Source organism: Polyodon spathula, chromosome 16 (assembly GCF_017654505.1).
Source record: "Polyodon spathula isolate WHYD16114869_AA chromosome 16, ASM1765450v1, whole genome shotgun sequence".
Classification (NCBI taxonomy): Eukaryota; Metazoa; Chordata; class Actinopteri; order Acipenseriformes; family Polyodontidae; genus Polyodon; species Polyodon spathula.
In genome coordinates this window covers 14,436,434-14,453,283 of record NC_054549.1, presented here as the reverse complement: position 1 = coordinate 14,453,283, position 16,850 = coordinate 14,436,434, and the positions used below count along the sequence as shown (strand labels likewise).

Below are 16,850 nucleotides of genomic sequence, written 5' to 3'. Positions count from 1 at the left end.
CCTAGAACAGTAGAGAAGGTTAAAATCACTCACAGGGCGCTCCCGTTTCCTCCTCCAATATAAAAGAAAGGCCCAGGTCCTTTGGGCTCCTGTTTTTTGTCAGACTCTGAGCTTCTTCTAAAGCTAAATTTGCTGGGGCCTTCTGCTTTCCTACAGTCTGGAGACTCGATTAAGAGGCCGTCTGGAGCTAAACAAAAGATCACATTTAAAAAAAAAAAGCATTATTATTTTCTACAATTTTATGGTCTAATTAAAAATCGAATGGTAAAAATAAATATTTAGTATCCCTTTTGTAATAGTAAAATGTTATGTGTTCCCACTGTGATGTCATAATCAACATCATTGGAATAAATGAATGAGACCATAACCTTTATCACATGTGTGAAAGTGTCATGCCACTGATAAAAGTTGCTATCACATACTAATGCAATATCTGCTATTTACACATGCTGCACTGTATGTATGGGGACAGAGAAATAGAATACTTATAATCAATAATGCATCACTTTTGAAACAGTTTCTTACATGCAAACATACCTGGGAAATTGTAAGGTCTCCTGTCAGTGAATTTTGGAATGAATTGGAGGATGCTGCAGAGGTTACTCTTGAAGACCTGTTGCACAAAGAGAATAAGGCATACCTTGTCCTGAAGCCATGTCATCTCCAGGTGGGTTGTATGTAGGCTGTTGCAACAGTAGGCTGAGTTAGAGAGCAGGGCATCATAAAGCCAAGGCATACAGGAAGTGCTAACCTTTTGTGCCTTGTGCTTTGTTACACACCGCTGATCAGGTGTCAGGGCTGAGAGTGAAAGCTAGAAGCTCCGTATCACTTTTCTATGCCAGTTATAGCAGATCACACTTACCTGGACGTGTGGTCTTAGTAGGAAGCTCTGACTTTTTGTTACAATCCCTTCAGTCACAATTGTTTACTTTTTTTATATGAACTTAGTGGGGTACGAGAAATTAGCTTGCCAGTTTATGGATTATAAAAAGCATAGCTGAAATGAGAAACTTAACATTGAACAATGTAGTGACCAAAAGGAATACTTACATATTTAAAGTTAATAGAATCATTGCTGTTTTTTTAGACAGTAATATTTTCAAACGTCACTGTTATTATGACATCAGGTGATTAACCAACACCTCCTTCAGAACTGCTACAGAGAAGTTGGTTTGGGGTTTGGAAAATTATTGGTAGTTATGTGGTTGCATGCAGGTTGGGATTGGGTTGGGTTGATGATGTCAGCTAAAACATACAGCCTCATAAGGGCCTGTGTGAAACAAGTAGAGACTTTTTAAAAGTAATTTTAAGAAATGGGAATGGCCAGGCTAGTTGATGTTGTGTTAAGTTGGCTTTTGATTAATGGAAGGTGATATGAGGTGCGACATGACATCTCAAGCAATTATTTAAACACTGCAAATGAAAACAGTGGTTCTGAGTAAAACAGACAGTTACCATATGAGGCAATTGTATACATGCATATATGTGACTGTATGGTATTATCCTAGTGTATTATCCTAGCGAATTATACATCCAGTCAAAGATCAAATAGGAGATATTATATATCCTATCTACTCAGCTGCAAGGAAATAGGACTGAGGATTTCATTTCCTTAGATTTTAGACAATGGAAAATATGGGCAACATGCATTACATGTTTTGCATGCTCTGAGTTACACACACACAAGGTAGGCTGTACTGTAATGTGCTATATAATGGAACATGTTCACAGATCACTGGGAATCAAACAAATTGCTTCTGTATTTAAAAAAAAAAAAAAAAATATATATATATATATATATATATATATATATATATATATATATATATATATATATATATATATAATAACCATGGTTGAATAATAAAGAGTGGTTGAATCAGACCATATTTGCAGACATTAAATCTTTACATTGAAACCAACAATTGTGCAACAAAATCTATAATTGATGGACATTCTGTGGTTGTTATGGCAACTCCTGAATTGACGTACACAGTCCTGGGCACCTCTTAGGTTAAGAATGTGAAAGGAGACATAAACATGCCCTTAAATACCACCGCTGCCTAAAAACCCTGTTAGATTCCTGAGAATGTACTCAAATAGCAACTGCTACAGGATCGTTCATAATTTATTTAGTTTACTAATTATACATTTTTTTTAAAAAAATAAATAAATAAATGCATTAATGCAATAGAAGCATCATATACACTACTGTAGCTTCATGGAGCTCATTTGTCATGTATTTTTATTTGTTAAATATTAAAGTTTATTATGCAGATCATTGAAGGGAAATACTGTACTCAAACAAATTAAATATACTTCATTGTATAGAATATATCTTTATTCAAGTCTTGCAATGGTGTAATTAATGAATGAATGTCAGTTATTTCAATGTAATTAATATAGGTGTATGATTCAGCATGGTGGCAATTAACCTCATTGTTTTTTTTTGTTTTAGTTTTTTCAATTTAACACAATTCTAAGTGAAGAAAGAACATGGGAAACCAATGTATGATTTTTAAAGCAATAGTCTTTTATGATTAACTATTTGAAGCTGGTTTAATTCCAAATGGCTGGATGTCAAGTGAGCTTCCTTTGTTCAAGTCATTCATAAGCAACACAGCCATGACTTTGTCAAGGCTACAGGGAGCTCAAAAGCAACACAGCAATGACTTTGTCAAGGCTACAGGGAGCTCAAAAGCAACACAGCCATGACTTTGTCAAGGCTACAGGGAGCTCAAAAGCAACACAGCAATGACTTTGTCAAGGCTACAGGGAGCTCAAAAGCAACACAGCAATGACTTTGTCAAGGCTACAGGGAGCTCAAAAGCAACACAGCAATGACTTTGTCAAGGCTACAAGGAGCTCAAAAGCAACACAGCAATGACTTTGTCAAGGCTACAGGGAGCTCAAAAGCAACACAGCAATGACTTTGTCAAGGCTACAGGGAGATGGCTGCTCTCAATGGGGGACTATTTTAATGATCTATTTAGTGGCAGATCTGCATACTCTTATTGTAGATTATGTATGCAATACAGTGTGATGTATTCATATATATGTGTGTGTGTGTGTGTGTGAACTGATGTGTAAATATAGTATGTAACTCTCTATAATATATATGCTGTATATATTTATGTATATTAAAATGAATGTGTATAGCTAGTTAATAGGCATCTAACTTAAACTTTAAAATTTGAATGATTTATTACTAATGAATTTCTGTTTTTAATCATAATATGCTACTCTTTTGAGAACCACCGCCCTAAATGATATACACTATATTCAGATTGATTTGTAAAGCTACAGCACATGATAATTGTACATTATTCTTAGTGTCGTTATCTATCTTGATTACACTAGTCCTATTTCCACAGACACACTCTTTTGAGGTCCCAGCTAATAAAACAGAATACTTGCACACAGATACGTTTTTTTAACTGCACAGAATATTAAATCAAATAACTCTTGAGGATACATGCTAACACAACTGCAAGCACACATATAACAAGAGGTGCCGCGGGAACCCCATAGCCCAGCACCCCTGGCCCACCTTCCTCAGCTGCTGGTCCTGAAGCACACTGCTGCTTCTGCTCTTCCCCTTGACCTCTGCACTCCACCTTCTTCTTCTTCTTCTTCTTCACTTTCCTTGCGGTCGCCCCGGCCGTCTTTGGGTTTGCTCTGGAATCCATCTTTGTTTCTGTTTTATAGTCGTTCAAAATATTGTTACTTTTGCTTTCTGGCATGGCATCTGACTGGCAAGTTTCCTGAACTTGGTTGTCTAGTGCACTGACCTCCCTCTCCTTTGGTGAAGCGCACCCCCCTGCCCTCTCTGTGCTTGGGGAGTCGATATTAATCTCTCCCTCACTGTGAACCTTTGATCCAGTCCCGAGAACATCCTGCAAGTCCTTAGCTTTCTCTGGCTTGGCTTCACTTGGCTCTGTTTGGTCTCCATGTTTCAGCTGCATGATGCCTGGCTCACTGTTTGACTCCTCTGGTTCGATCTCCTCTTCAGAGGGTTCCTGCACATCCTCCTTGTAGAAGATGGATTTTGGACTTGGCAGCTGCTTTGGAAAACCCCACTTGTGTTGACTGCAGTGACTGTGAAAGAAATAGTAAAATGATAGGCTCAAGCTTTAACTAAAAGCTTAAAATAGGTTTAGAAAGACCTACTTTATACCATATGTTATTCAGTTTTTCATTTACAATACATTGAAACTACATAGAAAAAAACAAGATTAAAAATTGTAAACTAATAAAAGGTGATGTCATAAACCAAAAGTTTCTACAAGGGCGATGTCATAAAAAGAATATGACAGGTTAACAATAAAATATTGAGTACAGGTTTGCTGGTGAAAGCTAAACAGATTGTTATATGCAATCTATATAACATAAATGTAGTAGTAGAATACCCATCTAAAACATGGTTACAAATAGCTTGGAGTTTGAAACTGGTCAGCAGTAAGGTCATCTTCAGGGAAAATTATCTTGGTAATATGTAACGTCTCTCAGGTTTTGAAATTTAAAAAGTGAATAATCCATTAATTGGATAAATAGTGGATAGTTATTACAGTACAGTGTAACTACAAGGATTAAATGAGCATGTACAGTATTTTCAAGTGTATTTCTAAGTAATGACATTTTGGTTTTGTTTTTTAATTATATAAACATAACTAATTTTTGATATTCCTACACTCAAGTTTTCAGTTTACCATACTTGTTCTGTATTTTATATTCCTATGCTTAATGACACTGTGTGTAATGTAAGATCTAGATCTAGATCTATCTCTCTCTCTCTCTCTCTCTCTCTCTCTCTCTCTCTCTCTCTCTCTCTCTCTCTCTCTCTCTCTCTATATATATATATAGAGAGAGATAGATAGATAGAGAGAGAGAGAGATATATATATATAGAGAGATAGAGAGAGAGACACACACACACACACACACAAAACTAAATAAAATAATTTACAACATAAAAATCAAATTCTAACCTTGTGTATCAGCAGCAGACTAAAACTCAGAGCAGGGCTTTCAGGGTTAAATGCATCTTTGTATAATTTTAACTACACTTTTACAAAGCACAGAATCTTGCAGATGCCAGCACTAAGAGAGTTCTTCGTTGATCCTGAAGACGATTGATGGGTCCATTGAAAAACATTACCAATCAGGGTGTTTTCCTCCCAGATATTTCTACTTTGTTGTACAAAAGTTGCTGAACAAGGTTCAGTAAACACTTGGCACTGTATACAACTGCTTGTTGTCCTAGCAACTGCTGTCTTGGTAACTGTTGCTGATTGTAGATAGATTCTAAAAACTAGGTATTGAACAACTTCCTTGTGGCAGTGTGAGCAGGAAATAAAGACATTATTATTATTATTATTATTATTATTATTATTATATTATTATATTATTATTATTATTATTATTATTAATAAAAGCACACAGTCTTGCATACATTTTTTCTTCAATATTTTAAGGTGAATCATTCCAGGCTGCTGATACAATTTAAACAAAGTTAACAATAGGATGTAATATCCCACCCACACCCAGACCAACGGTTAAAACTGAACGCAAACAAAGCTACACCACCCCCTTTATTTAAACAACAGTAGAAATAAATAGCATTAAAGGGGTGTTCAGAAACAGACCAGAGCATACAACACTGCTGTAGCCTCTGTCCTGCCACACTCCAATGCATGGACTGTTTAAATTGCCAGCTGGCATCAAAACCTCAGCATGTATCTGTCTAGCAACCAAGCTCTCATCCTAAAACAAGCAAGTGAACTAACATAAAATACAACAGCTTAAACTGACAGGGGAAACACCCACAATGACTAAAAACACTGCCAGTTTGCTCCCAGTTAACCAGTTACTTAAACCTGCCATACAGGTTCAGCCTGACTGTAAACAGCACGGGCGCTGTGCCCCCTGGCATGTTGCAGCCTGCTTAGGCCTTTCCTGCAGTTAGTATCGCATGAAATACCCTGTAGTGCAGTGTGACTGATTCTGTCACAGTGGTGCGTGCGGGTGGTGACGTCAAACCAATTAATGAAACAATAACAATACACGCACGGGGCAAAACGACGCTGCTGCGCTTGTATTTTATTAATTAAATATAAAGATTTAAACAAAAACACACAAGAAAAAGGGTGTAAAACAAACACTAACAAATAATGATTTTATATATAAAAACTAGTACCTTTGTTCACTGGCTTGGCAGCATTCGCTCTGACTGTCCTTCACTCTCCTCTCAGCTCACAACTCTGAGCCTGCAGCCTTAATGACCCATTAAACAATGCCCTTAATAAGGCCCCAGCCACATTCCCACAGGCTTTACTGGGATCGGGATTCAACCCCATCCACGGCAACTACACTTTATGAGACCAGCTTTTCGTCCGTCCGCACACACATATACAAACATATATAATAATAATAATAATAATAATAATAATAATAATAATAATAATAATAATAATAATAATAATCATCATCATACATAAATAATAAGAGGGGTGGGCACCTTGCCACATGCAGCCATGACTCTGAATTGCTGTTAGATTATTAAAGACTGTGTTCTGGTTCAAATACATGAGACATGGTTCTAGGGATTTCCTTGCCGTCCCGGTTACAGCTTTCATGAAAGATTCCTTGCTTGAGATGAGCAGGTTATAGTAGCAGTATCCATAAGTACTGCACATCAGGATACTATTATAGTATTCATGTGTAGGAGTTCAAAGTACAGTAGCATATTGTTATCATGCTAGGCATAAACTACAGATAGGAACCATATTAAGTAATGAGCCATTAAAAAAAAAAAAAACTCTGTGGTTGCTGTTCAGCTCTACCACACCTCAAGCTATATAGTCCTCTATCCCAGCTACCTTTCCCAGTAACAATTACTTGCATGATGCATTAACTTTCAATGCTTGTGCATGATATTTCATATACTTTAAAGTACTGTGTCCTACCCGTAAATACCAAGGATTCCAGTTTCTCGATTCCAGTTTCTCTGCATAGTCTGACAGCCCTGCTGGAGTAGTGATTTACGAGGAGAATGCTAAGTTAATTTCTCAGTGTTGCCTGTACGAAGATGCTTGCCTACTCTGCCACGTGCCATTTAAAAAGCATAGATCGGAAATCGGAAAGCAGCGCTACAGGCACAGTAGCTGTTTTCTGGGAAATCTTGACTGGCTCTACAGATAGCCTGAAGATAATGAATAAATAACAAATGACAAGGTACCGAGCACCCTTCACTAAACTTACTGATAACACAGCAGTGTAACCATTCGCTGAAAGATAGCGCAGTGGAAATGTACGGCCAAAGAAAACTGGTGTTTATCAAATAGTACACAAAAAGAGGAAAGTGCTATTGTTCCCATAACTTTTGATGGAAGGGCAGCATAGAAGTATCGGATCAAAGCTGTGCTTACTCCACGCTGATGTCTGGAAAGCAAGTGAAAATCTCACTCGCTCTCCAACTGCGCTCATGCATGCACTCCTATTTATCTCTTTGTATTAAACCGTTCCCTCCATCCGCCTTCACCAATCCCGGGCATGCAATTCTGACCCAACCTCCCGCCAGCATTCTACGGGTACAAATGCTGTCCAGGATTGGTGAAGCCGGACAGACTGGCAACCAAATCAAACCATTGTGAAAAGTGCTTAGTTGTGCTAATGTGGCGAACCTCGCGGTTCCCGCCGGCAGGGGTTTCTCACAGGCGGAGGTGGGGCGTCAATCCGGGACCTCCCGCTCTGAAGCATAGCGCCGATACCGCTGGTCACCAACCAACCCTGACCCCTACCCCCGTGCACGCTACACTAACTTAAATTTTTTAATAATTAAAAAAAAGAACAAATCGACACTTCTCAGAGTGCATGGCAAACGAGGTAAGAGCGTTCCCCAACATTATTACATACAGCAGGGGTGTTAAATGCATGGGCCTGCATGTTACAAGGTAATGTTTGTTGTCCTTTGCTCTATTTTTTAGTACTAATAACATTACATCAACGAACTAGTAATATCGGTGTTGCAGCATTTTAAAAATGTTTTACACACAATAGTTTTAGACAAATTACTTGCCAGTAGCTATTGAGTTTAAATAGGTATGAACCAGTCCAGCACTGGAGAGGATACCTTTAGTTCATGTTGTGCCCCAAGACTTATGAGATGAGCACAGCCTTTCCTGCACCTTACTGACCTTACACAGATTCCTTGGAGCCACGTTTCAATCGATTTGAACCGGTAATTCATTTCACCGTATGAAGAGGAAACAAACTTGTAGGAGTCGAAGACCTGCACTTTGCCCTGATGCCAGCGAGCCCCCAGGGTGCGCTCTCCTTCCCCTAGCCAGATCTCCACATGAACCATGTCATGGGTCTGCTGCTTCGCTGGAACATGCCATAGAAGAACAAAAATAAAGAGCAATTCAGGAGTTATAGCAATGCAATGCTGTGAAGTGGCTAGATGGCGCAGTTGTGTTTTCCTGGGAAGAAATGCCAGTCTATTCTCCATGAGTCCTGGGAAAGGAACAGCTTCTGATCCTCCCATTAATGCCCTCAATGAAATCACTTCAATGACTCCATATAGGGTAGAGCAGTTTGAGTAGGAGGAGGTCGGAGCACAGCAAGCGTGGGCTGTGATCCATGTATGATAGGTGGGGTGAGGTGAGGGGAGTCACAAGTGGCTGCTTTAAAACAGCACTTTCTTCATCACATTTTATTACATTTTCTACAAGCTTCTGCCAGGACAAAAACTGAAACAGAACTTCCCATGATAGCAGTGGCAAGCTTTGCATTACAATGCAGATAATATTTCCCACTTAAAAAAAAGTTGTGCGATCCAGTTTCTTATATAACTGTTAGCCTCTTTTTTGCTGTACATTATGCTGTACTGAGAAGCATAATGTACAGCAAAAAAAGTAACTTAGAAGTACTGCAGGTTCATACTGAGACTGTAAAACTCAAAATCCTTGAATATGTATATGTGTATGGGTATATGTACGTGTGTGTGTGTGTATATATATATATATATATATATATATATATATATATATATATATATATATATATATATATATATGTATATGCACAGTTGTAGTCAAAAGTTTTGTAGCAAAAGTTTTGCTTTTGTAGATGAGGAAAAAAAAGTTAGACAAATAGATGTCTACAATTATTTATTTCAGCAATTTTTTTTTGCAAACTCCAAAAATGCTCATTCACAAGTATTCATGCCCTTTGGTGCTATGATAGTATTGTCTACAAGGCGCTAGAAATTTCAATATGATAATGCAGAACTTAACTCTAGAAAAGTCTGAAAATGCCGGATTGTAGGTGAACATTCGTATAGGGTATAAAAGGGTTAGGTATAGGATGATTGCTGTCATTACCAATAAGTCAATACGGGAAAAAATAAAGAGCTATCTGAAGACCTTAAACAGAAAATTATTTACTCATAAAGCTGGAGTAGGATACAAGAAGATTTCTAAGCATTTGAGAATAGGAGGTGGTAATATCCTTCAATGGGGCTGTTTTTCCTCTAATGGCACAGGAAATTTAGTTCCAATACCTGGTAAAATGGATTCCATAGCATACCAAAAGATATTGGCCAATCATCTGAAACCCTCCGTTTAGAGTATTTATGAATACTCTAAGCTGGCCTCAACCGTAGACAACCACTACTTTGAAAATGTTGAATGAATAAATTGTTTCTTTATTATATGAGACATGGTAATCTGTTATATATCCGCCCGTCACGTATCCACCCTAACCATTTATCCGCCACGATCAAGATCTTCAGTAAGGTGGGTTTGTGTGAGAGAGACAGAGAGAAAGAACCAGAACCAAGGTTGGTTACCTAAGAGTGAGTAAGCAAGTCAAAACCACTGACAGCCGGGCAAGTAGCCCGAATTTGTTTATTATTGAACAGAGAAGATTAGTTCAGAGATTATAGGTACCACAAAAAGTTTTCGAGCTGTTCAGTGTGTTGACATGTAAATAAATCCTGTTCTCCTGCGGGGCATATCAACTTCAACCTCCGTCTTCTGCCTGTCACTCAGCAGCAAATGTACGCGCCCACATGGCAGACGACTTCTCTGTCACAAACATTAATGCCCTCTATCTTTCTAAACAAGGGATTTAGGGGGGTTCCCTAGTAAAAGCTGAACCTCAAAACAATAACTGTGTGAATATAGTAATTGTTACAGCTGTGTATAATAGTATTCAAAACAGGATTCATTCATCAGGCTTTTACATATCCGCCCTTACTCTGGTCCCACTGCAGTCTGATAAGTGACGGTTTACTGTGATTGGTCAATTAACAGATATGAAAGCATTTAAAAATGCTGTTACAGAAATTCCGCAAAAATAATCCAATTAGTAGCTGCAATCCATTAAGTTTCCTCAATATCATTGGGCAGTTACACAAGACAGCAGTAACCTGTGATGTGACTCTGATGAAATATGACATGTTTGTGGACTTACATCCAGGCTGGTGGTACCTCTTGTGGTATGGCACCCCAATGTAGCTTTTAGCTTGCTGCAGGAACTTCATCCGCAGCTCCCATCTTCGATCTGGATCTTGCAGCCGCCGCTGGACATTGACTTTCATCTGTTTCAGCTTCTTGAGTCTTTTCTGAGCAGAACGGAAGACATTGATTAATTCAGCCCATTTCAAATGGACGTCCAACCTGATAACTCCTGCGCTGTGTTACCAAAGCTTCAACATTGGGGATTGTGGTGTAGGAGATAATGTACCTTTTATCACCTTTAATGACTATCTTTATAAGAGTTTACCTTGGTAAACTTGCACAGTAATGTAGCTCTTTTCCCATAGTTATACTATGCATTTACCATAGTTTACCATTGATTACATGTTTTTTTTAATATGCTTTACCAACTTCACGTTATGCTTTGCTAGGCTTTTATGGTAAACGTCTAATAACATTTACAGTTATTACATGCTAGCCTTGGGCTCTAAATTCAAACAGCAATTTAATGCTTTCATTGACTTTGAATGACTCATACTATAATACCTGTTCTCGTGCAGAATTGCATCCCAATATGTGTTTTTCAAATATTCACAGTGTTTCTCTTCATTTCAAAATTCTACATTTTCCTAACAGGCTTGGTACAACAAATAGGTGTATAATAGCGTATTACATAACATAAGCAAATTAGCAGACCTCAACAGAATGCTACTATAGCACATTATATAAAGAGAGAGAGAGAGAGAGAGAGAGAAAGAGAGAGAGAGAGAGAGAGATTATACCAGAAATTATAAATCGCATGAAAGGCAGGAACTATTGTTTTGTCAAAGGAACACGTCTGTCTGGTTTCCCAGCTAGAGGCAATATGCGCGCCTGCCTGATAAACAGTCATTAGAGCAGGTATTCATTGACCAGATAGGGCTCACCTGAGGAGGCGGTGTCATCTAATCTCATTCTTACATTTTTAACTGTTTAGAATTCCTTTTGCAATGGTTTTAAAGCAGCAGGTATCGTTCCTGTCTATATAAATAAACAGGGTTGAGATGTATGGAAATATATTTCAAGTTATTAAAAAAAGGTTTCTAAAATGACAGCATAGCCACTTAAAAGTAGACTACAGTCTTTTACCCGAAAGCTGTTCCTGTTAAATGCAATGCGTCCTGGCTCCATGGAACCACGTGGCCTAAGTAGTGCTATCGCATTGTTATAATTTAAACTCCACAACCCCTCAAATTGATTTGTGAGTTCAGTTTCCCATCTAAACGTAATACGCAGTGATAGCAAAGAAACACTAAGAAAAGTAATCTTATTTTGGTGCAGCAATACTGAAATGGTGTGGGAGGGCTTTGGAAAGGATATAGAGAAAGGATACAGAAAACTTTTCCCAGGGATAAAAGATGTGATTTGTGAAGTTAGGTTTGATTTAGAGCAAAGAAGGGTTAGGGAATACTAGTTTGAAGTTTTTCAAAACCTAAAACAAGTGGATAAATTGAGCACTGGTATGTACATTTTTGGTAAATACTGTAGTAGTGTTCTGTGGGAAAGTCCTAAAGCACCAAGGTGTTTTGGAAGGATCCATTGCTCTTGTATGATCCACGTAATATAGGAATCGAGGTGGCAGCCTTTCTCTGTTACCCCAAACAAAGGGATGAAGCTTATTTTACTGATGTTCCAGAGACAGATTCAGGCTTGCCACCTGGTATTGTTGACTGGGGTCTCCAGTTATGCTCATCCCCGAGAATTCTATTTGATGAATTAAAAAGCAAGCAGCAGTTCTATGTGCATGCCCAGAGGCTCCCCCTCACATGCATTGTATTCGCAGAATGCTTCTGTCTGGATGGCAAACTTAAGGTTTGGGGCTTAGGATTGATTACCAAGGAAAACTGATCAGGTTTTCACAGTATTGGAGGAGGGAAACATGAGCTTGAGAGTAGGCAAATCTACATTGCATTTAGAATACAGACAAGAGGACCTGCTCTATGCTCTGTGCAAACGTGTTGTCAATTATTGCACATTAAACTGAATACGGATTCTGATAGTCTCAATGTGACTGCCTGAAAAGCACTCTGGCAAGGCACAGGTTAAACTCCAGCTCGAGCTGATTGTGTGGGAGTGATTGTGTGCTGTACCTGAACCTCTTTTTCACAGGTACACATTCAGACTTGTACTCCTGTGTGGCAGATCCTCATAGCAACCGATTAATGTCACTGCCAGCCCTCACCATTCAAACCACAAAAACAGGAAGCACAGCATCATTTCGGAGTTTCAATCTTAGACAACGGCGAGGGCAACCTAGAATTAACTGTGTCTGCTGTTCAGCTAGACATGCAAAGCAGCTTCACCTGCACCCTTTAGCAAAAGAGGTGCAAAGCTCAGATTCCAAACACACTGTAAAGCAGACTTACAGTACAGAGTAACTGTGGATATGAAATTTCATGTTTGAATTGAAAATCAGATAATGATCGAAAATGAACAATAGCTGCTCATTCTTTACTGCGCTCCCACTATTTAAGTGGGATTTGAATTTTTAGGTTTGTATTTGTGGCAAGTTTGTCCCCTTCTTGAATTATCAGCAATGCCTTAAGCAGTTGCTAGTGAGCTGCTGTTCTGTTCTGTTGGGGGAAGGCGGCCACGTGGCTTCCTCCCTTTAGTGAGAAAGGAGTCATCTTTGAGCAATCCTCCCTGTTCCTGGTATTTCAATGCTCTCCCCTGATAATCCCAACATTCTAACTAAGTTATCTGACCTTAAGCTCTGGAATTGAGGTGGTATAAGAAACTCCAAACTCCTACTTAAACTTCTCTCTAAGAACGGTCAGATCAGCCAACTGAAACCAAGGGTCAAGCAGTAGCTGGACTACTGTTTACAAATATGGGAGGTCTAAGTGAAGCCTAATGGCATTCTCAGTAAAGGAATCAACAGAACACGAATAAAATAGATTTGCAAAACATTACAGGGAATTCATTTAAAATCACTTGCACAACCAAAAACAAATGAAATAAAGTATTTTAAAGTCACAATCCCCAACTACAAAAAAAAAAAAAGAATGACCTCTAACAGAATAAAATGTTAGAATGCATTCTGTCAGTGCTGTTAATAGAAATATCAACTTTATAAGCAGCCACTTTTAATGAACAGAAAATGACCTATAAATAAATAAATAACACAATGGTAATGATCTGGCTCACACCGACATTGGCCAACAAAGCCCCTCAAATTGTACACAACCTGTTATTTGACATCATTGAAGGGGAGCTGTACCCTATGATTTCATCTCACTGGTCCGTCTAGCCTTTCTACAGCCAGCATGAAAAAAAAAGAAAGAAAAGTGTGAAGAAGGCTATTGTCTGGCAAAGGGTTTCCAATGAATTGTTGAACTCTGAGCACCCCTTTTCCATTGTATTATACACCCACATATCTATAGGAGCCTGTGTGGTCCAGTGGTTAAAGAAACAGGCTTGTAACCACCAGGTCCCTGGTTAAAATCCCAGCTCAGTCACTGACTCATTGTGTGACTCTGAGCAAGTCACTTAACCTCCTTGTGCTCCGTCTTTCGGGTGAGACTTTGCTGTAAGTGACTCTGCAGCTGATGCATAGTTCACACACCCTAGTCTCGTATCTTGTAAAGTGCTTTGTGATGGTGGTCCCCTATGAAAGAGAGTATATAAAAATAAAGATTATATTAATACAGCACTTCTAAGGACTGAATAATGGACCGATGCTGCAACTACACACACCTCACATTTTGCCATTATAAATGATTACAGCTTGTAGACGAGTACCTCAGTTGCTTTACTGCTCCTGTCCCTCTGGTCTCTGCAAACCTCCTTTCAAAGGGGCCAATTATTTCATCTACTAGTATGGTAAGAAGTGGCTGCTATAGCAGGTGCTAGTCTAAACCTTACAGCAAGGTCCTAGCCAAAATTATTTAACATGCAAGTTATTTAATGTCTGTTTTTATTAAAACAAACAAAAAATACAGTTCAATATTTGTGAAACTGCAGGTTGTTTAACAGCAAGATAGAACAGGTTTATATTATCAAACCATTTTATTCATAATGTCATTCTTTATAATGTCATTAAACTGATTTAGTATAGCACCTGCTAGTACTTGCTGCAGACACTTGGAATTCACACTGCTCAGCTGCACATACGCATGCCCTTACATTGGATATGACATGATGTTGCAATATAGCACAAAAACAAAAGAGAAAGCAAGTCTCCAGTGTGTGGTGTGTCATGCTCTGGATCACAATGCTTAACCATTTGCGCTCTGGCAATGTGATTCACTGCTTTGTAATGTATCTCCTATGGAGTGGCCACTACATATAGCATGTGAGTTTAAACAGAGATCAAACAGCCTTGTTTCATAGTGTTTAGCCCCCTTGCTGTAATGCGACTGTTGATTGGCTCAAGTTTGGGGTACAGTATGTTTTACAAGATTTTCCAGTAGGCTTGGCAGCACACTTGGATTAAAGGAGACATGCATACTGCAAAAAAGTACCATTAACCCAAACTAATGAGACTTTCTCATTCAAAAAAGCACGCACCCAGACTACATGCAGCATTCATGACCAGATCCCACACAAATACCATTATTTCACTACTCAAGTCTGTTTAGCCCTGTTCAGAGATCAATGCTATTTCCAGACTCCCTTTTCTACACCAGCAAGATTCCACCTTAAATGGGCCTCCTCCTTAACCTCTTCACTCTCTGAACTAGCAGAAAAGAATCTCGCTCAGCAGTTCACAGCATGTCCAATCCTGCAGGCCAGTCTTCCCTGGGAGTTTTAGAAATCTCTCTCCCTGTGATGTCACAGACTTCAAACCTGTCAAAGTGATCAGATACTCTCCAACTACTCTGACTGGAATTAAACCAGCGATTCACAAAGGTACAGGCACAAGATCCTAGACAAAGTCTCCAATGAGAAAAGCCCCAAACTTTTTTTTTCTTGTCCATCCTGTAGAATTTGACTGTATTTATCTTTCACACTGTCTATGCTAATACTGCACATTTTACAACACACATGGAGAGATCTGGCATTGAATCTACAGCTGTGGCCAAAAGTTTTGCATCACCTAAAATTTTAGGATTGAGATATCATTTCATCGAAACTACAAAGCGGTGAGGTCATTAAGTTTATATGTTAAAGTAACATTATTCAGCAGGTTTCATTCGACTTTATTTAGTTAATTCTATAGGGTGATGCCATTTCTTATATTTATTTTTAACATTAATTGTTTATTTTCAATGCATCTTTCTAAGGAGAGAAATGCTCCACTTTTTTCCTGACAATTAACAGAGGTAGTTTGCCAGGAATGCAGTAAGTTCCACTGTGCAGAAGGATATCCTAGTTGATCCTGTGAAAACCTTCAACGCTACAGGTCAACACAAATAAAGGAGTGGTCCGTATAGCTCCTAGGAATTTGCCTATTTTTAAATAATAGGTAATAGGGCACTGAGTATAAACCTGTCTGAGCTGTGAGAGTTCCTAAATGTAATTTAAAAAAAAACCTATGCAGATTCCTGTGGAATAATACAGAATGAATATCAAATTAGTTCTATGGCAGTAAGTGATAAGATGCAGATAAATATGATTTCCAGGAAGAAATTCAAAAGTTTAAGAGTCTATAGTCTTGAAACCTTAAAGCCTTCAATAATGTTGTCAAGATATCTTTGAGTACCCCCACTTTTCTCTTGGTTTTGCATGTTATGTTTTCTAGGTGTAGGCACAAGAATGTGCCCCTTTACAATCTCATGGGAATATACTCACCAAGCCAGGACAGAAAATGTTGTCAAAACACTCTTCACTCTGTTATTGGCTCAGTACCTTATCCTTTGACCTGGGCAGGTCCAATTTTTAACTGCAGTGAATTATTTACACTACATTTACACTACAACAGTACATTCCCTAAACACGTGCAGTAAATGAGGACACACACATATATACACACAAACACGCTTACTGTCTATAGACACAGAGAGGCAGTCCATTCGGTCAACAGTACTGACCACATGATGTACATGTCATGTTTTCAGGGGTCAAAACAACTAGTGTAGTTACAATAATATAAAGTCAGTCAAAACATATTTAATAAAAATGTTATTCCTTAAATTGACCACCACTGGTTCTTCAGAGCTGCTGGGTCTTACTGTGTATTGTCAGTCAAATCCTCATTTCCTTGTCAAATGGTATTCAATGCCAAACACAGTTTTCTGTATTAAGGAAAGGGTGGCAGGTATAAGACATTGGCATGATGGATTTGGAGTGGTAATAGTTTCATATTTGGACATACTAATGGTCTCACAATGGTTTGAAACAATACACTCTGGTCACCCATTGAAGTACCATGGTACAGTACCTTATCATG

General features: G+C 38.5%; 1 protein-coding gene across 4 annotated transcripts in view; it reads right to left on the bottom strand.

The window, feature by feature from the left end:
- Nucleotides 1-16,850, bottom strand: part of LOC121329022 (protein polyglycylase TTLL10-like) — a 73,683-nt gene that overhangs the window by 20,834 nt on the left and 35,999 nt on the right. For 2 of the 4 annotated variants that reach the window (XM_041274219.1, XM_041274218.1), the window contains exons 2-5: nucleotides 10,476-10,626; nucleotides 8,195-8,384; nucleotides 3,551-4,098; nucleotides 34-187 (exon numbers count right to left, since the gene is read on the bottom strand). In XM_041274219.1, the coding sequence (XP_041130153.1) occupies nucleotides 34-187; nucleotides 3,551-4,098; nucleotides 8,195-8,384; nucleotides 10,476-10,626 (1,043 nt within the window). Of the gene's footprint in view, nucleotides 1-33; nucleotides 188-3,550; nucleotides 4,099-4,987; nucleotides 5,203-8,194; nucleotides 8,385-10,475; nucleotides 10,627-16,850 lie in introns of those variants that run through there. The other 2 variants (XM_041274222.1, XM_041274221.1) reach the window with 2 other exon arrangements.